The sequence below is a fragment of the Anoplophora glabripennis genome, unplaced genomic scaffold (genome assembly GCF_000390285.2).
Source record: "Anoplophora glabripennis isolate ALB-LARVAE unplaced genomic scaffold, Agla_2.0 scaffold469, whole genome shotgun sequence".
In the NCBI taxonomy this organism is placed as follows: domain Eukaryota; kingdom Metazoa; phylum Arthropoda; class Insecta; order Coleoptera; family Cerambycidae; genus Anoplophora; species Anoplophora glabripennis.
The window spans coordinates 171055-195045 of record NW_019416551.1 but is presented as its reverse complement, the minus strand read 5'-3'; the positions used below and the strand labels follow the sequence as shown (position 1 = coordinate 195045).

The window sequence follows — 23991 nt, the reverse complement described above, 5'->3', positions numbered from 1 at the left end:
TTGCAATGCGAATGAATTTAATTTTTTTGTTAATAAACGGAAAGTGAGGAAGGTAAAAGTTTTAAAATAAGCCAAACTATCCGATACGTATTTATGAATACTCAATGTCAAACAAAAAAAGTTGTAGCAATAAATAACTTAATTGATGCTTATTTCAACGCACTCAAAGGGTAGAAATTTTAGAAAAATTATTGCACATGCATTAGTAGAAAATTTGTGTAAAGCTGTAGATTCACCTGTACCATTTGTGCTACTTCTTTGCCGTGCTGTATATACAGGGTGTCTTGCTTAAAAGTGGAATAAGCCTGTACTTCGTTCGACCGACTAATTTGAATAAACTTTTTTTTTTGTTGGATACACATTCAAAAATCTATCTTGTACATACCTTGTGTTCTCTGAAATTCGAAACAGAGTGGTCTACTACGATGCAATTTATATGGCTAAAAACCAGAAAGTCACATTAGATATTTTTTATCCAAAAAATTCCCACCGGTTTTTGGTCAGGACCCCAGAAAAACCTACTAATCTAATTTTCGTTGCGGTAGTATACAGGGGGCTCAGGATAATTTGTGTAGTTTCCTAATGGCAATGAAATAAAAACTACAATTTGAAATTAAGAAAGAATGTCACTTTTGAAAATAATTTGTATATATTTTGATATATTCCAAATGTTTTGTGCAACAGTTCAATTTATCAATATTTACGTTTAAGTATGGAGCACCACTGACCCAAGTTAGTAGTGTAGTAGTCTCGTTACCATAATAGTAATTTCATGTGATTCATCAAGGCAAAGAACCTCTTATCTTGAAAAACTGTTCTCAAGAATCTCAATTGACACGAACTCACTGTTTAAATTAATGTAAATGCATCATTAACTCACACATTGGCTTAAAGCTTACTTAATTACGCTTATTGATACTAGAATTTTATTATGTCAAAAAAATTTACTCTAGAGTCACGGGCTCAGAGTTAAAGCTTTGTTTCTTTAATCTTATTTGTTACTCAAATTTTAATATGTATAAATGCTTAAATGTTTTGAATTTAGAATTTGAGATTATTTAACAGACCTGATCGGGTCAAACGGACTTCGGATTCGTATTCAGCAACCCCAAATAAAATCAGCGGTTCCTAACCATTTTAAATTGTCATCAATGAATACATTACATGTAAATACCAATAGACTTTATTAATCATAATAAATTGTACAAAAATACACGTTCTTGCAATCACATTAATGATTTTCAGTATAAAAGTTGGTATTGTTTCGAATTCGCAAATTTTTTAATGTTAGGTTTAGTTTAACTTAAAGGGCATCTCAAGTCATGTTCCACATTGAGATTGATTTCTGGTCTTTGTTTTTAATGTCACTAAGGTTGAGAAACCACTCACATCTGTAAGTGGTAGCAAACGACATTAACATTCTTAGGGCTCTGTCTACTATAGTAGGATATTCAGTACCTACTTTTCGCTAAAACGTACGGGTGAGCTAGATTCGATCTTATTGGTCTAATCTAATTTCTTATGTTTCTATTACCAACTTTATTACCCCCGCAGAATAACTGTTTTACTCATAGGTTCAGAACCCATGTAAGTTAAAAAAATAATTTAAAAGAAAGAAAACTATCAAAATACATCTTCAATATGGCCACGTTCTACCTCCTCATACTACTTAAGTCTATGAATGTTATTTGTTTGTACACGAAAAAGCATTTCTAATATTATCACAAGGGAAACTTTTCAGGCATCCCAGGGTTAAAATCTGGAGAACGTGGTGGTCATGAAATTGGGCCTCTTCTTCCAATCCATTTATATAAACACAATAGATAAATAATTTCGTAAACAAATATTGAAATCTGGAGAAGCCCCATAGTGCATGAACCAAACGTTTCTTCGAGTATTTAATGGAACATCGTCTAATAGTGGCTGCAAATTATTTTGCAAAAACTCCAAATATCGATGTCCATTCAGACGTTCCTTAAAAACGTATGGACCTATTAAATTATTACCTCAGAAGTACTTTTTCGTGTACAAACAAATACCATTCGTAGACTAAGGAGGTGTTGAGGTGGAAGGTGCCCATATTGAAGATATATTTTGATAGTTTTCTTTTTTAAATTATTTTTTTTAACTTACTTTAACTTATTCTTGTTTTGTTTTTTATTTTGTGTTATGTGTAAAGTGTGTTTGTCAAATTTTGTTAATGAAAATTAAATTTGCAGACAGTAAGATTTTCTAGGCTCTTATTTTAAAAATATGTACGGTTCTAACAGCAATTATGTCCAATTAAAAATTATAAACAAAAAAATGGTGGAGGCGCCGTTCGATGTGCACCATGGCATAAAATCACAAATATTTCCTAAACTGTTAATTTTACCGATAATACCAAGAGGGTATTACCGTTGGCAAATTCTTCAGGAAACTTATTTTTGATGCAGGCATAATGAAGTTTCACTTACAACAACGAAAACAAGCTGTAAGCATGTGTTATCGATCACTTAATCACATCATGCTGAATTTAATAGTTTAGAGTGCAAATAAAAACAACTTTTTAATTTTCACTCTTAACGAAGGCCCGTATGAAAAAAAAAAATATATGAAGAACTAATATTATTTTGGCCTCATCTATTTGTACTAGACTTTTTTGTATCAAGTACCGGGACACCCTGCATACATATAGGGTGTCCCGAAATTCATGCAACAAAATTTGGTCATAGTTTCTCAAGACAAATTTAGGGGACCCGTATTTTTTCTTTTTGCCAACTGCCCCCCACTTTCGGATTTACAGCCCCCTGAAATCTGCCCCTAAGTAGTCTTTTTTATATCTCAAAACCATATTGTACGATAATCACTAAATTTGGTACACAGGGGTTTTATGATATGTGGAATCTCACAGTCTCTCTACGCTTTTTGGCGAGAAACCCCCTTAAGACACTTTTTCGTGGGCCCCCTTGTCTTTGGAACCATAAAAATTTGGTCGCAAATTTGATTTTTTTTTAATTATTAGTTAGCTAGAAAGCCACTGAATTTAGAAACTTTTTTGTGGAATCACGATAAGCAATCGTTGACATTTTGACATTTTTCTCGAAAACATTGCGTTTTACGAAAAAAGTATAAAGAGACAAAAAGTTTCTAAATTTAATGGCTTTCTAGTGGACTGATAATTTTTAAGAAATTTAAATATGCGACCAAATTTTTTTGGTTCGAAAGACAAGGGTGCCCACGAAAAATTTTCTTAATGGAAAAAATTGATGGATTTGTTTGAATTAGCTTAATACCCTGATAACAGTTAAAACGCAGATTTGCATGTCTGTCAGTGGCGGAAATACTATCGCTGTCACTACCCAATCCCAAAATTCCACCGTTTCTTTGAAAATTAAATTAATTTAATACGAGTAATTCTTAACATTATATCTAGGAAAAAAGGTGTATGTATCGATTTTTATTTCAGGATCGAGCCGCTTTCATATTATTACTTTTTAAATTTAAAATTAGTTTGATGGTTAAGAGTATATTAGGCAATAAGTGCGGTAAGTTATTGTCTATTGCCCACGAGAGCGGAGTGGGCAACAGACAACCGCACGAATTGCACATACTATTTTTTATTACGAATGCAATGAAATCTTAGAGTGCAGGGGGGCGGGGTCCACATATTTTTATTCAGTTTAAGTTGACATAAATAACTGTCATTTAAATGTCACTTTTTAAAACTAATATTTTTTGGAGTGTGTAAGTATTTAAATTTTGCGTGTTTTATTGGAAATTCGCGTGCCACAAGTAATATTACCGCACGCAAATAAATAGAGTGGGCAAACAGCTAGTTACCGACCTAAAAAACATGCGAAAAGATAGGACTTATCCGTCATGAGTAATAAAAATAAATTTGAAATTACACTAAAACTATTCGTTTCCTAAAAAGCGATTAGCGTGCGTTTAAATCACTTAATTTATTTTAGTTTTTCTTGGATTCTTGATTATTGCATTAAATTGCACCCAAAATATTCTCAGTCACATTGTCTCATAATACAAAGCATTCATAAATGTTTACGAGCCACCTGACCGCCGAAGCTTAGGTAACCCAACATTGCCCGACTGATACTGGCAAAAGAAAATCCCTAAATGTTGGCGTTACCAATATTAATGATTCGTTTAAATTAAACAATAACAAACCGTTGCGCCTACGCTCGGGGTAATGCTATCGCCGATTGCTTCGGTAGAATCTGGTGAAAAATTACATCAATCACAGCCGGTGAAACAGAATGTTGTGTTTTAATGTAATCTTGATCTTATTGTTTTAATAATTTCTAATTTTACCGAAATTTATTTAATTGCCAACGTGAAGCAAATAGAATTACTGATCACGTGGCTTGTAATCTTTATTAAGGCTCTGAATCTTCACCACTGATTAATAGATCATTTGCCGACTTTCGTTAGCGCCCATATATGTGAAAATATTCTGTACCCAGGAACCTAATTCTATATATTCTGATATTTTGATATATAAACGAAATAAAACCATAATTAATGTATTTGGTGGATCAGTCATGGGTTATTTTAGGTTAACTTTTTAAATACTTTTTTATTCATTGTACAAAATTATCCATTGTTCAACTAAAATTTGTCACAAGTAAATAATCAATAATGTAAATGATAATATCCTATGTCCAAGTTATTTAGTTTTTTATATAGACGTAATTTAAACTGCCAAATATGATCAAAAAGGCCAAAAAATGACCGGTTTTAATTGCCCTAATTTTTTTAGATTTCATAATCCAATAACTTAAAAGTCAGTAGGTACGTCAAAAAACATAAAAGCACAACTTTTAGACAAAAAATCTTTTTTTCCAGAGAAGTATAGTCCAAAAAATGGTAAAAAATGTCTCCTACCACTTTTGGACTTTAAGAATATTACATTCGGATTCAGCATGTCCAAAGTCGTAAAGCTTACTATTAGATTGGAGTATTTTCCATGGATAGATGATTTTAAGCTAAGTACTGAACTATTTTTTTTAATTTCTAATTATAGTCGTCATTTTGTGGCCGCCATTCTGAATTTCGAAATTTTCCCAAACATGACCATTGTTTATTCAAAAGCTCCTGAGTATACGAACATTTTGAGACCTTAAACGTATTTTTTCCTTGCTTTTACTTTTGGAGAGAACGGTGTCCCGTGATTGACATGAAACGTCTCATATATTTTATATATAGTGTGTCCACGGATGGAAAAAAATAATTCTATTATTCATATATAGTTTTAAGTTGGCCAAGATACACTAGGTGTCCTCTATTAAGTAATGGTTAGAAATATAAGTCAATTTATCCTTAGAACTCAATAATACACTATGATGATTAAGAAAAGCATAAATATTATACAGGGTGTTAAAAATAAACTGAAACGTATCTTTATCTTTGCATCTTTATCCATGAAAAATTAAGTGTGTCTTTTTCGTGAAAGATATTAATTTGTTCCTTCATTCCAAGTTTGGAAGCATTCGGCTTTCTTAGATTTTTTCAATTTCTTTATTCTTTTTGTGTAAGATGTTCTTATACACGTTTTGTTTAGAATTAAAATATATGTTAATTCCTTTGTCAGCAAATTGATTTTAATTTCACAGTTCAGTAGTTTATCAAAACAAAAAATATCAAAGTTGGATGATTATCTTCAAATTTGATATATGGTATATGTATAACTTTTGTTTCTTTTTATACAACTTTATTAATATTAATATTAAATTAATACTATTATTAACTTAATTAATTAGTCTACAATATTTTTTTTTGTTTTGTCTGCTTATGAAGAGGATATTGCGACTTAAATTAAATAAGAAAGCAATTTATTGATAAATAATCAATGGAATCGAAGATTAACTATTTATTGCATATAAATATTTTGTTTAATTGCTCATAAAGTTTATCAACAAATATTTACTATCTCTATTAGAAATAATAAATTTATATTACGGTATTATATACAGATTAACCAACTATTAATCCATTCATTTAGCTAATGTTTAATTTACCACTTCTTATTTTTTTGGGAAAAAGGAACAATAAATTAATAAAAGCAGTCCCTGCGTTGTAATTTTCTGCACCTTCGAATGGAAACCTTGAAATCGCTTTTAAAACTATAACAGTTAATAAATCTGACAAAATTGGTCAGTACCGAAAATAATAAAATTTTGAATATGGTGCTATATTCTCAGTGGATGTTTCTCAAATATTGGAAAAAAAATTCTAGTGACATATCCACAGCGTCCAGGCGTTGTGTATTTTTTTCTGAGAAACATTCCCGTATTTAGGTGCCTCTGGAAATAACTTGTAAGATCTTTTTCGTTTTTTTTTAACTTGCTACTCTTTGACGTTGTTAAATTTGATGTACGGAAAGCGAATGACATTGGAGGAATGTTGACTTTAATTTTTTCATCAAAATGAAATGAAATTAAGCATATTTGTATATTGTCACAGAAATTAATTATGCAAAAAAATTATAAACATTTTTAAGAAAAAAGTTGGACTAAAGATTTTTCTTAGGTACTTACTGCTAGTAATATATCTAAAGCAACCCTTAAAATAAAAAAAAAAACATTAAATAGAAAAAAGGTATTGCAACTAAGGTTTTTTGTCCTACATTTGAGTGACAGTGACTAGAAATATAACACCGTTTTCAAGGTTTAGTTATTTTCAGTTGTTTTCAAGAAAAACACTTTTCACAAGATATATCGTTCACCCTGTATATCGAAAAGTAAGGCTACGTTTTCATATCTGACACAACTTCTTCTTGATCGCAGAATAACAGAAAAAGTTCCTATAAGGTGTACCTACTGATAATTAATCAAAATATGTTATGGATCATTTCATGTTGCAGAAACAGATGGGGAAGCATGTAAATAGTATTTTTTTATACATGGATACGGTGACTGTTTGAATTACAATTACCATTTTTTGAAAAATAATTTAATATCAAGAGATTTTTAGCAAATTATGTCCATTTATTTATCTCGAGAAAGATGAATCTTAGCAGCAAGCAACAGCTTGTCTTTTGTCCTATAGTTGTTACAATTTGAAATACCTTGGAACATAAAAAATTACGAGCGAAAATTACTAGGTCTACCCCGAAAGTAAGCCCCTGTATATTAAAAAAACTGAGGCATACACATACATTTGTGGATATACAGAAATCAACGCTATATTCCAATTTTTATATCCTGAAAACGAAGTACTTAAGGTCAGATGTTTATAGAACATTTTTCGGTAATTTGTAATGTAAAATCCGCCACCAAAATTTGGTCTTTTAATTACACCTTTATAATGGATACTAACGAATATATCAGAGGGATTCTCTAATAGTCTAAAAATTAATACTTATCTAAAATATTTTGACTTAATATAAAATAGATAGAGAATGAAATAATGGATCACCCCCTAAAACTACTCCAACTTAAGCTGAGTTGTAAGCATAAAATATGAATAATGGAATAATTAAAGTAGTATATCTCCCTTAATACCCATCTTGAGAAAAAAAAATTATGTAATAAGGCATCCATATTTTTTGTAGAAAATATTAAGAACAATTTGGGTTTGGGATCACTATACTTATTCATTTAATTGTAGGTAATTTATACTATTATTTAGAAGAATTCAAGTAAGTAAACTGTAACGATCATTTTGTCTGGTTTTCAAAATCTTTCTATTTCTATTACAGGCTGTTAAATTAATTATATGCATAAACTTTAAGGGGTGATTCTCTGAATTATTTTAAACTAAATGGTTATGTAAGTATTGGTCCGCAAATCCATAGTTCTCGTGTTGAAATGAAAAAAAAATCCTTCTTGTTAAATATATCTTGAGGCGTTTGATTTGGAATTACGAAACTTCACTTTATTAAACCTTCATTTCGCGAAAAAAGTTCATATAATTTTTTCCTACTCGTATACAGCGTGTTTGGTAAGTCGATGCATTCCTTGCAGGAGGCTATAGTACAAGTGATTTGTGATATATTTACTTAATATACTATATTCCGAAAATGCTTAGTTTCCGATCTACAGGGTGTTAAAGTTTTAATAAAAAAAATGCAGATTTATAAATATTGCGGAAACCGCTCAAAATATTTTAATGAAATTTTACAGGCCTTGATAGTTAACAACAATACATGTTTTACGATAAAAATATTGTTTTCAGTTTCACCAGTGGCGTGCGCATAGGCACGTATTGTTAAAGAAAAAAAATGATACACCACTGATTTTTCTTAAAATAAAAATTATATTTGAATTCCTTGTTCAATTTGGAAGAGAAAAGGTATCTTGACTGTTTTTCTTATGACGCACTGTTTCCGAGTAAAAAAATAAAATTGATTTATTGCATGGCGTAATTCGGTTTCAATAATTTGAAAAATAACAGAAATTATGCACTTAACTGCTTCACACTCAAACACTCAAAGTGACAGCTATTATTAATTTTGTCAAACAATAACAAAAACGAGTGCACAGCCAACTTGCTAATTTCTGTTTAGATAGCAAATAGTGAATCTAAAAACGGATAAAATTTTTTTAGACTGATGTGTTCCTGCGAGGAATAATAATTTTTTGTAATAAAATTGGTACAAAAAAGCTAATTTTAATTTTTTTACTCGAAAACGGTGCGTCATAAGGAAAACAGTCGAGAAACCTTTTCTCTTCAAAATTGAACGAGGAATTAAAAAATAATTTTTATTTTAAGAAAAATCAGTGGCGTATAATTTTTTTCTTTAAAAATATCCAAAGACGTGCCTGTGCGCTAAAAACAATATTTTTATCGTAAAACATATATTGTTGTTAATTGTCAAGGCCTGTAAAATTTCATTAAATATTTATAAATTTGCAATTTTTTTAATTAAAACTTTATCACCCTGTAGCTCAGAAACTAAGCGTTTTCGGAGTATGGTATATTAAGGAAATATATCACAAATCACTTGCAGTATAACCTCCTGCAAGGAATGCATCGACTTACCAAACACCCTGTATATGCGATTTTAACTATAACATAATCATGAAAAGTCCGAGAAAATAATTGACGTCTTTTTTTAACTTATTTAAGATACCTCTTACTACCTCTAACAAAGTGTACAATTTCTACATCTATGATTTTTTCAGACTAAATTGTACTTCTAGCAAAAAAAAAATATTATGAACTTTTTTGAGAAACGAGTAGGTCTTGAATTATTTTACGTTTATTGTGTGGTAACGTTATTGAAAATTAAAAAGGTGCGTTTTTTTGAATAAAATAAAAGATATCTGTTTATATTTATAATTATAGTTGAAAATAGATTGCATATCCATTATGTAACACTGAAAATCAGTTTGAGCTTTATTACAGTTCTTTCGAAAATTGTTAAGTCTGACATTTTTCAAAACCGTGAATATTGATTTTCTGATAAAATTAAAGGAAATTTATTTAATATAATAGTCTTTATGTCCATTATTATTACAAATATACATATATTTAATAACACAGGTCAACAAGGGTTAAGAAGCAGACACACTAATATACATTCCCGAAGGATTTTGGTGCGCTGAATCCAAATCTGGCCGTAGAATTTCTCTATCACGTCAGGTTTTTGAGATATCCTAACCTAAAAGTGCAAAAAACACTGTTTTTCGTCATATTTGAGGTTTATATAGTAATGCCATCTATTCTTTTTCAAAAAAAATACATATAATTTAAAGGTACAAGGCTCCCTCCCATACTCAGAAACCTGCAGTACATACGAACTCAAACTCACAAACTCCAAATCCACAAACCCCAAACCCACAATCCCTAAACCCACAAACCCCAATCCCACAAAACCCAATCCCACAAAACCCGATCCTACAACTCCAAGCTTACAAACCCCAAGCCCACCAACTCCAAACCCACAAACAAATGTGTAAGAAGTTTCTGAATTGCAATCGACTGCTTGATGTCTAAGGGATCCTTAGTAGATTTTCGCATATTAAGAAACTGAGAAACTTAAAAATTTCAACGTGATATCTCAACGAAAAAAAAAAAAAAGTTATTTGATCAAACTAAACGGCATTCGAAGGAGAGAGCCTTGTACTTTTAGATTCAATTTATTAGTTTTTTGAAAAAGAATAGATGGCATTACTTCATAACCTCAAATATGATGAAAAACAGTTTGCACTTTTAGGTTAGGATGGCCAAAAAACCTGACGTGATAGAGCAATTCTGCTGCCATATTCGGATTCAGCGCACCTAAATCCTTCGGAAATATATATTCAAGTTTCTGCTTCCAAACAAAAGTTAAATTTTGTTGGTCTGTGTAATGAATATAAATTGTAACATTATAATTTTAATCAAATGTTTGGATTTTGTTAATTTTATGGAGAAAAACACATCTAAGTAGTTTAAATGTGGCTACTATTAGTACTATCAGCAGCAGCTTTAATCGTGTAACTCCATTTTATTAGCAATATAATACTTTTAAGATAACGGAAACAACTTTCATGCTTATCATTTTTACAACTTTTATAAAGATTATCTATATTGAGGATATGATGTTACCTTTAATTCATAAAAAGTGATAATCTAAAGTATATAAATTGATTTACTGAAGAAATTATTATCAGTTTTGTAAAATCATAGAACTGTAGAAGCAAAAATGGCAAAGTTGCAAATTTTTGTTTTCATTGTGGCTTTAAGCCAAGGTAAGTTCGATTTTTCAATTTTAGAGTATTATAACTCTATTTGTTTTTAAAAGTGGAATGTTGTAACAAAAATATAACTTCTATCTGTAGTGTACGGTAGCATCGAAATTACCAACTTCCCTGCCCTCCTACCAATTGAGGATATTGACGTGGTTGACCCCAAAGATTTCCCCACTGTACCTGTTATCGTAACCCCACCATGCGTCGCATCCATCAGAGCTCTCCTTGAAGCCATCCTCGAAAGATTGCCAGAAATTGAACAACCAAGACCTCTGCCCGTAGACCCAGTCGAGCCAGTAGTTCCAGAAGTAGAGGCCGAACCCGAAGATAGTCCAGTCGTAGAAACTCCCTGCAGTGCCTGTTTCGAGCACATCAACTCCCTGTTGACTAGCGCTGAGAAGGTTATCGCTGTCAGGAGAATGGCTCTATCATTGTATCGTCGCCGTTAAGTTTATTTGCCTTGACTTATAAATACAGTACCAAGTAAATGTTTGTTTGTTTTTGCATTTGACCCAACAGTGTTAGGTTAAGGACAATAGTGAAATAAATATACACCTTTAAAGACGATTTTAATTTTCGAGTGAACAGGAAGTAGTGCCGTTATGGATTAATAAAAACACCAAATGTTGGTCTAATTAGTAATCTTTTTCATCAGTTTATTTTAACATGAGAAACCTTTACTTTTTTCTTGCCTTATACTAGTATTATATGTAATTTAAATTATACTTAATTTGTTTACTATTATACAGAATGTTGTAAAAAACTTTCGGGAGTTATTTATGTTGTCAGAACAAAAGGTTTGTTTTTTCCCCAAAACGATTCATAAAGGCTCAACGATCCTTCAAAGGCTGGATGTCAAAAATAGTTTCATCAATAACTCAAGAAGATTAAAGATTTACTTTAAACTGCTTCATACTAGCCTATATTTTCTTTTCTAAACAAAAGATTTCTTAGCGATCTCTATTTCTTAGTTAAAAAATAAGTTTATATTATTGATTGGCTATCCCAATTTTATTGAAATGCCTTAATTTGTAGAAATATTAAACAAAAAAAAATCTTTTGAAAGACAGTAACTTTTTAAGCAAACATTTTGGTATGAGGATTTGATTATGTTTTGCACCTAATTAATTATGACTCAGTATGCATACATATAATTTGAAAATCCAACTAGTGGTGCGATTAAGAAGAATCTGATGGATTCCTACATTAAAAAATACATATTTTAATCAATACTTTGAACTTCTTGAGTTTTTTTTCTTTCACAAGCAAAACAATTAAAATTCATAATAATGTTAAGACTTTGTTAGCAGCTGACCATAAGTAAGGACCAATTATTTTGCTCCAATTTCTCAAAAATTAGAGGTACAAAGTTGTAGATAAGTTGAACCCATCTTTTATATCATTCATTCCAACCATATCAATAGTCTAGCTACGAAATACATCCGTAGGAGTTAGAAAAGGGTCGATTTAGCTTTAAACCTGGCAAATACTACTCCTGTTACACTGTTTACAGTCGTCATTCATACTTAAACAAAGAACATTATACCAAAGATTCGCAAATCTTTTCAATAATCATCATAATCATCCTAATCAGAAAGTCTAAAAATCCAATAAGAAAGCTATACACCAACTAGGTAGCCTCTATTTTTAACACTTACCTGATATTGAAACAGCATTTGATCTAATCTCCTTTAAAAAATTGATAACAGAAGCTAACTGTGGAATTGATAGTACGATTTGTGGATAAATAAAATTATGCGTAACAAATAGACTCATTCAGCAGCACTTTGGTGCGACAGTGGTGATATATGTCCAAGTAAACTAACAAAGTAGGAAAGGCATATGGTCATGTGGGGAAATACGTATGGGGATATAGCATGAGACCTAATGCAATGAGCAAGATTCCTAACCTTTTCGGTAGATATAAACCAGAAGGTAACTAGTACAGGGATAACTCTAGATAACAAACAAACCTAGAATGTGCTTGTGTATTTAAAAAAGCCTTAGCACTAAATGAGCAGTGGGGAAAGCCAGGGACTAAACTAGACAGTGTTACACTAACCGTACATGGTAAGAATCATGGTTAGTTATAGTTTTCCATGGCCGCCAAAAAGCTATATCAAAGAATTGCATAACTGCAGCTATTCAAATCTCAGAGGTTGACCTATTTTAAGTTGATAGGGCAGCCAAAGTCCAACCCATCCTCCGTGACTGTAACTTCTGTGAGCTGGACTACCGGCCTTATAATTCGGAATTGACTCTATCTGATTATACAGGGTGATTCACTTTTTACGGACATTAGGACTTTAACCATCGATAGATTTCGTAAAATGAATGTCATTTTGAAGTATACACTTTTTCTTCTTTTAGAGATATAAGCTCGTGAACAAACTTTTTTTTGTTTTTATTTATTTTTTCTTAAACTATGAAAGCTATTTCTTTTATATTTAGTACGAAGTGTACGAATGAAAAGCTCTATCGATTTTACAAATTATTGTGAAAATAGATCGAATTTTTCAAAATGAATATATTTTTCTTACATTGCGGTTTATTCTACAGCAAAAAGGTCTTTTACTATTTTTAAATGAAATGCTTGGTTTTTGAGAAAAATGGCTTCTTATGGATTCATTACATGTGAAATGGTCAAGTTTTTCAAACAAAGTAATACAGAATAACGTATTTAAGATTGAAAAACAAACAGAAATAACAATGAACAATAGAGAATAAAAGAAATAGTATCACAACAAATGTTCCACATGTCCATCGCCTAATTAAGCTTTGAACTGCTCTCCTTGCGGTTGTGTTTAAGAGTTTCACAATTATTTTCAATTCTTCTTTCTTAACTTTTCAAGAGTGCAGACTGGTGAACTATACACCCTTTCTTTAATAAATCCCCAAACGAAATAATCCAGGGGATTTAGATCTGGAGATCGTGGCATCTAAGCAATGGAATCGGTATCAGGTTATGTATGATTAATTTCCAAAATACGCTTGATCCAACGATGCTCCCCGAGCCACTGCCTAATTTCAAGACCATAACGAGTCGTAGAGTAAAGTACTCGTAAATCTTTTTTGTTCGAAAAACTTAACCATTTCACATGTAATGAATCCATAAAAAGTCATTTTTTCTCAAAAACCAAGCATCTGATTTAAAAATAGTAAAAGACCTTTTTGCTGTAGAATAAACCGCAATGTAAAAAATATATTCAAATTTCCATTGGTGTAGTAATTATATTGTCAGAGCCCCTTACGGACGCCTATGATTTCATGGTTTAAGAAAAAATAAATAAAAGCAAAAAAATGTTTTAAGAACTTATGTCTAAAAGGAAGAAAAAGTGTATACTTCAAAATAATATTATTTTGACGAAATATATCGATGGTTAATGTCCCAATCATAAAAAGTGAATCACCCTGTATTGTTTCGTTGTTAGTGACCAAACTTTTCTAGTGCCGAGTATTAAAATAGTTTCAAATTAAAATAAGAACACTTTCGAAAGCAATTCTTGAAATGCAGAAATATATGAATTAATGTATGGTAGTTAGAATTGCATGTTGACCTTAGTCCAAAATACGCAGTCATAATTAAGAACATGAATAGAAATATATTTTTTGTGGAGGAGTGAAATATCGAATAATTTCAATCTAACAGGTACATTTTTTCTTTAATAGGTGATTTTGTTTCCTTTTTTATTTAATGTCAGTAATTTCAATTATGTATTCGGAAGGCCTAATAAAGACAGAAAATCGAAAAATAAATTTTTTCTCGGCCTTTTAAAAAATAAGCAAATTGCCCCTTAACTCCCGTTAACTCGGTGCTCCACTTCGTAATAGCGAAGGCGCTGCGCAGGCTTACGGAGTACACAGCGATCACACGTTGTAGCGAAACAGCCGATTTCCTAGATTGTCTCGTCCAGTTTTGCAATTGCTTTCAAAATCAAAGTGCAACGGATCTAAACTTTATTAAGACTTTATTGACGAATGAGCGAGTGTTTTTTAGCCGTATTTGTCAATTTAAATAAGTAGGTACCATACAACACTGAAAAGTAATACGTCACACAATAAGCTATACTTGCGTACTACAAACTGAATATTTAATTGAACATAATACTAAGAACTCATATTCAATTATGAAACAGTGAAAACGTTAAGAATGTTAGAGTTACGTTAGTGACCAAACAGTACGGTAAGTCATTCTCGATGTAGGCCAGTGGTCAGGAGTGGTCCGAAAAAGGGATTAAATAATTTGAAAATATTTTTTTTTCGCCGTAAATATGCATTTCAAACATTTTCGCGTATTCAGATTATACTCATTTTTCCCCATCATTAAAATTAATGACATTATAACTAAATCACCCTGTACACTAACTTTTCTCTGAATCTAACCTAGATATTAAATATCAAAGAGTGTACACAACATTTGATATTTTAATTTTTTTTTTAAATAATGCGACTCACCGGATACACAAAAAAACATTGTCGTGAAAATTCACGAAAATTCATAATATAGGTAGATCCGCCTGCAAAATTAAAATGTCGCACTTTGATGTATAACCGGATCTATTTTTACTACAATTAAGTTTCGTGACAATAAATTTTTGTGTATATGTAAAATACTGGGTGTTTAAAAAACTTTTTCTCAGATGTCGAAAGTAAAATTTATGGCAACAAATTTACATCCGCATGTGTATTATACAATGTTTAATAATGTGTAATCAAACATTAGTTTTCTTTCTTTGGCATCCAGCTTTCAAAGATATCTGGGATAGGAGGCTAATATCTCAATAACATCCGAAATCCAACTAAAGACGGCTAATGCTATTCCCAAACGATATCACGGCCCTAATGAAAGATGACCTGGCTAGATTGCAGGCTTACAGATATATTTGAAAATGGGAAAACTGGATGCCGATGGTCCATTTTCGGCGCTCTTCCATTGTTTGTCAGATTAAGAATATCCCAGGCGGCAGACCGTCGACTCGCACTGGCTATCAGCATTTGTCAGCGTTATATAACTCATTCTTCCCCTTTCATTTATCTATTTGTGCAAGCACGGGCAGTTTATAAAGTGGGAGGGTACAATTTCTTAAGAAAACATATTTTGCAAAAAAATAGATGTTTCTTAATGTCGTTTTATTATATAACTGCTATCTATGTAATGTGTTGGTTTAAAATTGCAGTATAAATATTTGTTAATTATGTTTTTTTAGACAAACTTTAGGTCCAAACACGAACCAATCCGAAAATTCTGACTTTATATTCTGATTCAGTGGGACAAAACAATATAGGATGCACTGGTATGTTTCAATTACACAGCTCACTTTTTTATGCGCTGTGTAATATGTACATTAATTATTATTAAATTAAACATAATGAGTAGACAAAATTACATTTTCTACTCAAGATGTAATACAGAATTTTCATCCTTTGTTGCTAAAAAGTGGAAAATATTTAAAAAGCATATTCATGAAGCTTTTATTGAAATATATCAAAAAATACATTTTTGGCTTGTTTCAGTTTAAAAAATTGAAGTTACAAATTTAATTATTCTCTGAAAATGGCTGTCCTCAGTTTTGGTTTCTAGCCTTTCTTCTGTCACTGTTTCAGAATTGTATGCTTCTGAATACACGTGAATCTTTGTGGTATCTGCTTGATCACATTCATCGTTTAAACTGCAGGCTCCTGAAATTTCGTCTTCAGTATTTTTTTCATTACTCTCATCATTTTCATCAGACTGAGTATAACTCGTTTCATTTCTATCATCGTTAATACCATTTTGCGCAGCTTCATACTCTGCAACATTTTCTTTAATATCTTCTACAACTGTATCTTCAACTTTATTATCTTTTTCTACCTCAGATCTTACATATTCAGATCCATTTGTCTCTGCGTGTATATCATCAATATCATTATTTTCAAACTTATTATCCTCAGGTTTTTCTGTAATGTTTTCATCGACCTTGTCATCAGGGTTTATACTATCTGTATCCTCAGCTGGACTTGTTTCTACTTTTATGTTTTCGTTGATACTTTGTAAATCACTTGATGACATTTCTGTTGCTATGTGTTCGTTTGTATCCTCATTTTCTTCTTCAGAATTCATGATACCTGTTTCAGATCTCCCATTTTCGGTTGCACTTGCTCCCGATACGTCCTCACTGTTTTCTATATTACTTTCAACTATGCCTGCATCTGCATTTACTTGCTGTTCTTTTTCATCTGATTCTTTACCACTCACTTTCACCTCTTGTGTTTTACTAGTTTTCTCATTTTCTTCAACTGCAGATTCAGATTTTTCATTGGCTGCATCAGTACCAGTTTCGGTATTACTCTGTGTGTCTAAATTTTCATTTGTAGTCTTCTTTTCTGCCTGATCATGTACATTCGTCTCTCTTCCGATTTCTTCACTTCCCTCGGCGTTACTTTTTTCTTTAGCGTTACTGACTGCGTTAACATTTTGTTCAAGATTTTCATTATCATTTGGACCTTCATTATTATTTTGATTTTGAGCAGTTTGGCTTGGTGCGGATTGACTTCCTGTAACTGGATTTTCTGCATTCAAATTTGTTTTGCTTGCTTGCGATAGCTTTAATTTCTCATTTAAATTTTTCTCCACATTTGCTACAAGTTGTCTCAAGCTATCTATGTTCTTTTGATTTTCTTCATCGTCACTCTCAGGTTCTACTCCATGTATTCTTATTACTTTCTCAGCTAGCATGTTTATTTGTTGTTTGTCTAACAATACAGGTGCCTTTTTAGTTTTTGGTTTTGACTTTACTGTCTCTTTGTTTTCTTCCGTAACGGCCTTTTCGTTTGAAGTATCAGCTTCGCTGGAAGCGGCAGCTTTCGCCAGTTCATCATCATTGACTTCATCTTGTTTAATTTTTTCTGTGCCATCGTCGTCTAACAAGGAAAATACTCCTGAAAAGAAAATATATAAGAAAATATTAGAAATACAAGGTAATCGATTTATTTTAAACAGACTTAAACCCGTTTTCATTGACCAATTTTTGGCCCAACAAATTGATCGAGAAATTAATCAAGTAATATTGGTACAAGTGCCTATTATACAGGGTGATTCACAAATGGTGACCAAAAATTAAATCTCGTATTCTTTGGTGAAATTTAAAGGGAGTTTTTCCTATAAAGTTTTTATCTAAGACGCTTCCTTAAAAAAATATAGGCTGTTTAAACTTCAAAAAATATTTTTAATTATTTTAAACAACACAGCCACACAAAAAATAAAAAGTTGTCTGTACGCTTCACGCAGCATATATTATCTGTAGTATTTTTGCCTCCTGATCACGAATCCGGTATCAGAATTGAGCTATCACATCACAGGAATTTCCTAACCTCAAAAACCAGGTCAAAAATTCACGAAAAAGTATTAAAAAAAATACAAAAAATTTTTTTCTATATTCAAATGTTAGATATTACGAATTTTCAAAAAATAACAGATTCGCGCCAAATTTGGTGTATGGGGGTTTTCGGAGTCGCTGATCACGAATCCGAGGTCAATTTTACAAAATTCAAGATGGCGGATCCAAGATGGCCGACCAAGTTTTCAAAAAATAACACAGCGTCAAATTTGGTATACGTGGGTTTTCGTGGCCGCAGTTTGTAATATTTTTGTTTACTTTATAACCTGAGTACCCAATCATGTTTTCACTTTCTTTTTTTCGGTTATATCTTGTTATTTTTTCTGTAAAAGATCTATTAACGTGTTTTCTGCCTAATCTCAAGTAATAAAGTACATAGGTAAATAATTGATCTCGGATTTGTGATCACTGACCCCGAAAACCCTGGTATACCAAATTTGACACAAATGTGTTATTTTTTGAAAATTTAGTCGGCCATGTTAGATCCGCCATCTTGAATTTTGCAAAATTGACCTCGAATACGTGATGAGCGACCCCGAAAACCCTCGTATACCAAATTTGTCGCGAATCTGTTATTTTTTGAAAATTCGTGATATCTTAACCTTAATTGACCCGTTTTTTTTTTATGTTAGAAAAAGAACCATCAATTCTGACCACGGATTCACATTCGGCGGGGTCTTAACTATATAAATGTGTTCATTTGAATATATAAAAAAATTGTTCTATCTTTCCTAACACTTTTTCGTGAATTTTTGATATTTTTGATCTGTTTTTAAGGTTAGAAAATTCCTGTGATGTGATAGCTCAATTCTGACACCGGATTCGTGATCAGGAGGCAAAAATACTACGGATAACATATGTCGCATGAAAAAAGTACAGACAACTTTTCTTTTTTTGTGTGACTGTGTAATTTAAAAACTAGTAAGTGAAATAATTTTAAATTGGGCACATGTATTTATGTAAACACTATCCAGAATCTGAGGACTTTTCCTAAAATTTACATGTTCCAGTGGCGGAGATACAGAGTATCGGTGGCATATTTTTCTAAATAAAATTCTACGCCACTGCTTTACGGTAACAACCATAATATTTCGTCTTTCAATTTTCTACAAATTACTACTCTTTTATGTTTTTCGAAAAAAGTCTGATTTTCGAGTAAAACTTTAAAAACGAACTGAGAACACACTTCGATATTCGAATATAATGCCTTTTAAAATTACATAGTGGGCTGCGATAGCAACTTTGACATTCTGAGCAGTTATTAAATAATTCTTTTCGTCAGATTCAAACAACAATAAATTTCGAACAAATTACATTTCCGTTACTAAAAAGATGTCGGGCCTATGTTCGTGGAAATGGAGGTATTTTTGAGCATTTACTCAAATAAAATTATTAAAATGGTGACTAATGTTATTAATTTCTTTATTCTAATAAATATCCGAATGATTAGTGCTTGTCATGTCATTTAAGTAAAAGTGTTTTCAGTTGGTTTTTTAAGTTTTACTCGAAAATCAGTTTTTTTTTTCAAAATACATAAGAGAGTAGTAATTTGTAGAAAATTGAAAGACGAATCCAAAAATATCATGGTTGTTACAGTAAAGCAGTGGCGTACTATTTTATTTAGAAAAATATGCCACCGGTACCCTGTATCCCCGCTACCGGAACATGTAAATTTTAGGAAATGCCCTCAGATTTTGGATAATGTTTACATAAATACATGGGCCCAATTTCAAATTATTTCACTTACTAGTTTTTAAATTATTTCAAAGAATTAAAAATATTTTTTAACACCCAGTATCTTTTTAACGAAGCATCCTAAATAAAAACTTTATAGGAAAGACTCTTAAAATACACCAAAGAATACGAAGTTTCATTTTTGGTCACGATTTGTGAATCACCCTGAATAAATTGTGATAAATTAACTAACACCATTTATTTTGCCAAAAAAACGAGAGACTGGAAAACAGATTCTAATTTATGAATGATTTTTAGTAGCATTTAATATTTATTGAATAGTGCCAATTTCAAATTACATTTGACAATTTCGATACATTTTTTATTTTTAAAATAGTACAGATACAGGTTTGTTGTAACAGTTACGTTATTCTAGCATAAATTACAATTCTATTAAAGAAATGAACATCACAGCAGGCCTAGGGATTCTGATAGTGAGTTTGTACTCAGTAACTAACGACAAAGATCACGGCATAATCCAAAAAATCATTGTACTATATATGTTTTTTATTTTCAGGCTCATCGATTTTTATGTTCAATTACGTATTTTTATAACGTCTTTATGTATTCCAGATAACATGACGATATAGAAGCTATGACGTCATCAACACTGTTTTTTAATTGAATGTGATCATATTTATATTAATTAAAAAACCTACATGCAATTTTAATTAATCTCCTTTAAAAATAAATAAATATGTTTCGGTTTTTAAGTTTTTTAATACATACAGGGTGTTTCTAAAATAGGGTTCTAAACTTCTGCTGCGTTTATAACTCATTAAAATAAGCCAAAAAGTTCCTATTAACATGTGCCTTAAAACGCACCCTTAGGAAGTTATATGCCCTTAAAAGGGCTCAAACAAAACTGGTTTTTTTTCTGTTATTGACAAAACGGTCGCAAATAAATAGAAAAAAATGTATGGGTCTTACATAACTTTTTACGTTAAATAACATGGGCTACTCCGTTTTTCGACATGCAAATCATTCCCATTTAGGTTGGTGAAGGGGGTTTTCGGCCCGTAATTTTGTTTATTTCAATTTTTTTACAATTTTCTCTACAGATTTATAAAATTTTAACAATTTTACGTAAAAAATATTGTCTTTGTCCAAATCGATATTTCCAATGGTTTTCGAGTAAATTGAGTTGAAAATTACTCTGCTCTTTAAGTTATTAGGCCAAAAATTACAAAAATCTGTTTACCATGGCAAATAAAAGACTGACGTTGCCACAACGCTTAACAATTTAAGTTATTGATAAACTGTCAATTGAGCTTTGCAGTGTTTAATTAGTAAAAGCGGTGAGTGGAAAATTTAAGTATACAACATTATTGCAACTCATAAAATGGAGTCATATTCAAACACGGAAATGGCAGATGTGCACTTGAAATACCTGTCGAGAAGGAAGTCTTCTATTCGGGTATGCTGCCGCATACAGACGCCTCGCTTCTGATGCATTTCCAGCCGCACGGCCGTACATAAAGTGCATATCAACGTCTGTATGAAGGACGCTATCTTGAAATTTTTAAGTTGTCATAAGGCGACGCTAATGGGAAAATTTTTGTAATTGTCTCCGTTTACTAAAAAAATTAAATGCAACGGTACAGGTTTTTTTTTCATGGCTCGGTAGTCCATTCATTATGGAAAACAAATACACAAAACGGAGGTCGATATTTTTTTTCGTTTTCAAGTTATTGCTAAAATCCCAATCTTGTTCTTAAAAAGAATTATTGCTTTATTTAGAAATTTCTTATATAACTGCAATATTTCATTTTTTTTATTAATTCCAAATATCTGAGTAGTTATAAAGATAATTGTTTCGATAACGAAGGAGGCTTTATCCTATGAAAATAGACAAATAAAAAATTATGTCAAACGATATGTGACAGCTCTTGCTTCGTGTAAAATTAGTGTCATTCGTGTGAGAAAAGTACTTGTGTTCCATATGAATTTCCCAGGTCTCTAACTAATTCCCTTAGACTTACTTGGGGATTTACAAAAAAACAAACCAACATATTAATAATATTATCTTATCTTGCACGGCGATGCTTTTCTTACAGAATGTAGTAACGTCTGGCTAAACGCGGAAATATGTACTTCTCTGGAGTAGCGTATTCTACGAGAGTATCGCAAAGCGTATTCTCTTGAAGCTATAACGGCATTTTTCAAACATAAACTGCCAACATATCATACGTTTTCACATTCGTAAAAGGCATTTTCCTTGTTCACAAGTACTTTTCCAACACAAATAACACTAATTTTGCACGTAGCAAGAACTGTCCCATTTCGGTTGGCATAATGTTTCAGTTGTCTATATTCATAGGGCATAGCCTGCCTCGTTATGGAAACAATCTTTATAACTACTCAAATATTTGGAATTAATAAAAAATTAAACATTGCAGTTATCAAAAAATTTCAAAATAATTCTTTTTAGGGCAAGATCGGTATAGTTTTACAATTTAATTTTGGATTGGCTTATGTCAATGTTATTTAGAGAACTAAATAAAATAGGATGTTCTAGCACAACCTCACTATTTTAGCAATAACTTGAAAACGAAAAAAGATATCGACCTCCGGTTTGTGTATTTGTTTTCCTTAATAAACGGTCTATCAAGCTATAAAAAAACTATATTGTTGCATTTCATTATTTTAGTAAACGAAGACAATTACAAAACTTTTCTCATTAGCGTCGTCTACCGTTGCGCAGAAAAATAATATTTTTATTTCTATATCATAAAAATAAATTTTATTAGTAGTTCTTTAAAATGAAACATCGTTTATTGAAATCGATTAAGGCATTTAGAAGTTATGACAATTTAAAAATTTTAAGATAGCGTTCTTCACACAGACGTTGCTATGGTAATAACAAAAAAAAAGTTCAAACAAAACTTGTAAAGGGTTTAACAGTGTATCTAAAAAATGTATTTGCAACTTAGGTTATAGAAGCAAAATTTCAAAAAACTTACAATTTTCTGTAACACTATAGCAGTTGCGCCCCCTAGCGTTGAAGTTACAAACTTGAAAATATTTTAAATCAATTTCTTTTGGTCGTATTTGTTAATTGATTTTTTACCCCATAATCGTAGCACGTCTAGTTTTCTATATACAGCCACTCGATATCGTTAATGGATCACCCTGTATATGCATGCATATTTAAACACCCCGTAACTTATAAATTAAACAATTTTGTACTATCTTTGGCCAAATGAACGTATTTTGGTTGCAAGATTTTTTAATAGCATTTATGCTCCTTAAAATCCTTTAAATATATCCTGTACTTTGTTTTTGAAATTATCGTTTGCTGTAGAAATTGAAGATTTAGCTTACTTTAATAATTAGATATAGAAGCTCAATAAAGACTATAACATATCTCAAACGAAAACTATCAAATAAATTCCGTATATACTGCAAAATATGAATCGTGTAGAAGTTAGAAGTAATTTTAATAAAGTACAAACTCATTTACTTCAATATTTTTTAAAAGAATGTTAAAATTTGAATCCTTCATATCTTTCGAACCAATTGACATAATTTTACAAATACACAAAAATAAACCTGAAATAATTTTCAAGGATCCCTTCCTGAACCAAGCCTACATTTTATTTTTTTGTAACGTTTTATTTGAATTATTGGAGCTATATTCTGTTCGTTGGCAAATTCTATAAACAATATTTAAGAAGCACGTTTGTTAAATCGGTGTAATTTAAAATATAATAAATAAAATAATTTTTATAAATATCCAAAATATGAATCACTATTATGAGTATCATGAATATATCATATCCAAGAAAATACTTATGAGCCATTTATTTATTTTCTCTCTTTATTTATAATTTCTATAACTAAGTACAATTTTACAACTAAATTGATTGAGCTAACGTTTATTAAATCCAAAAAACTTACCCGTAATTAACAGTAAAATAATGATTATTTTAGACATATTGACACTAACCACACCATTGAAAAATCCCTTATTTCATTTTACGATTCAGATCGAACCATTATCTGCATCATGACCATAAAATTTGATAAAACTGATAATTACTATATGAGATTGATTAATCCAATTCGTTTGGGTAGTCATGCCTTTTATTAGCACCATAAAAATATTTTATTATTTTATTGGTTAGTTAGTTATAAACCAATGTATCGTTATTTGGCAAATTTTTCCAAAAAATGATTTGGACACCATTATAGTTGAAAAGGAA

At 31.0% G+C, this 23991-nt stretch overlaps 3 protein-coding genes across 3 annotated transcripts in view; 2 read left to right on the top strand and 1 right to left on the bottom strand.

Annotated features, from left to right (window-relative positions):
- Positions 1–23991, top strand: part of LOC108910047 (chromosome transmission fidelity protein 18 homolog) — a 272160-nt gene that overhangs the window by 223686 nt on the left and 24483 nt on the right. The window lies entirely within an intron of this gene.
- On the top strand, positions 10564–11238 carry LOC108910056. Its single transcript, XM_018714554.1, has 2 exons — positions 10564–10676; positions 10767–11238. Exons 1-2 carry the CDS (start codon positions 10631–10633, stop codon positions 11123–11125), a joined length of 405 nt encoding a protein of 134 aa, XP_018570070.1. The 5' UTR covers positions 10564–10630; the 3' UTR covers positions 11126–11238.
- On the bottom strand, positions 16145–23776 carry LOC108910049 (TNF receptor-associated factor family protein DDB_G0272098). Its single transcript, XM_018714546.1, has 2 exons — positions 23687–23776; positions 16145–17594 (listed from the first exon to the last, which is right to left on the bottom strand). Exons 1-2 carry the CDS (start codon positions 23721–23723, stop codon positions 16192–16194), a joined length of 1440 nt encoding a protein of 479 aa, XP_018570062.1. The 5' UTR covers positions 23724–23776; the 3' UTR covers positions 16145–16191.

Excerpts from the sequence above, each read along its gene's own strand:
- LOC108910056 (XM_018714554.1), top strand. The coding sequence starts at position 10,631 with ATGGCAAAGTTGCAAATTTTTGTTTTCATTGTGGCTTTAAGCCAAG. Across the intron at positions 10,677-10,766 it reads CATTGTGGCTTTAAGCCAAG|TGTACGGTAGCATCGAAATT; the intron begins GTAAGTTCGATT and ends TTCTATCTGTAG.
- LOC108910049 (XM_018714546.1), bottom strand. The coding sequence starts at position 23,723 with ATGTCTAAAATAATCATTATTTTACTGTTAATTACGG. Across the intron at positions 17,595-23,686 it reads TATTTTACTGTTAATTACGG|GAGTATTTTCCTTGTTAGAC; the intron begins GTAAGTTTTTTG and ends TTTTCTTTTCAG.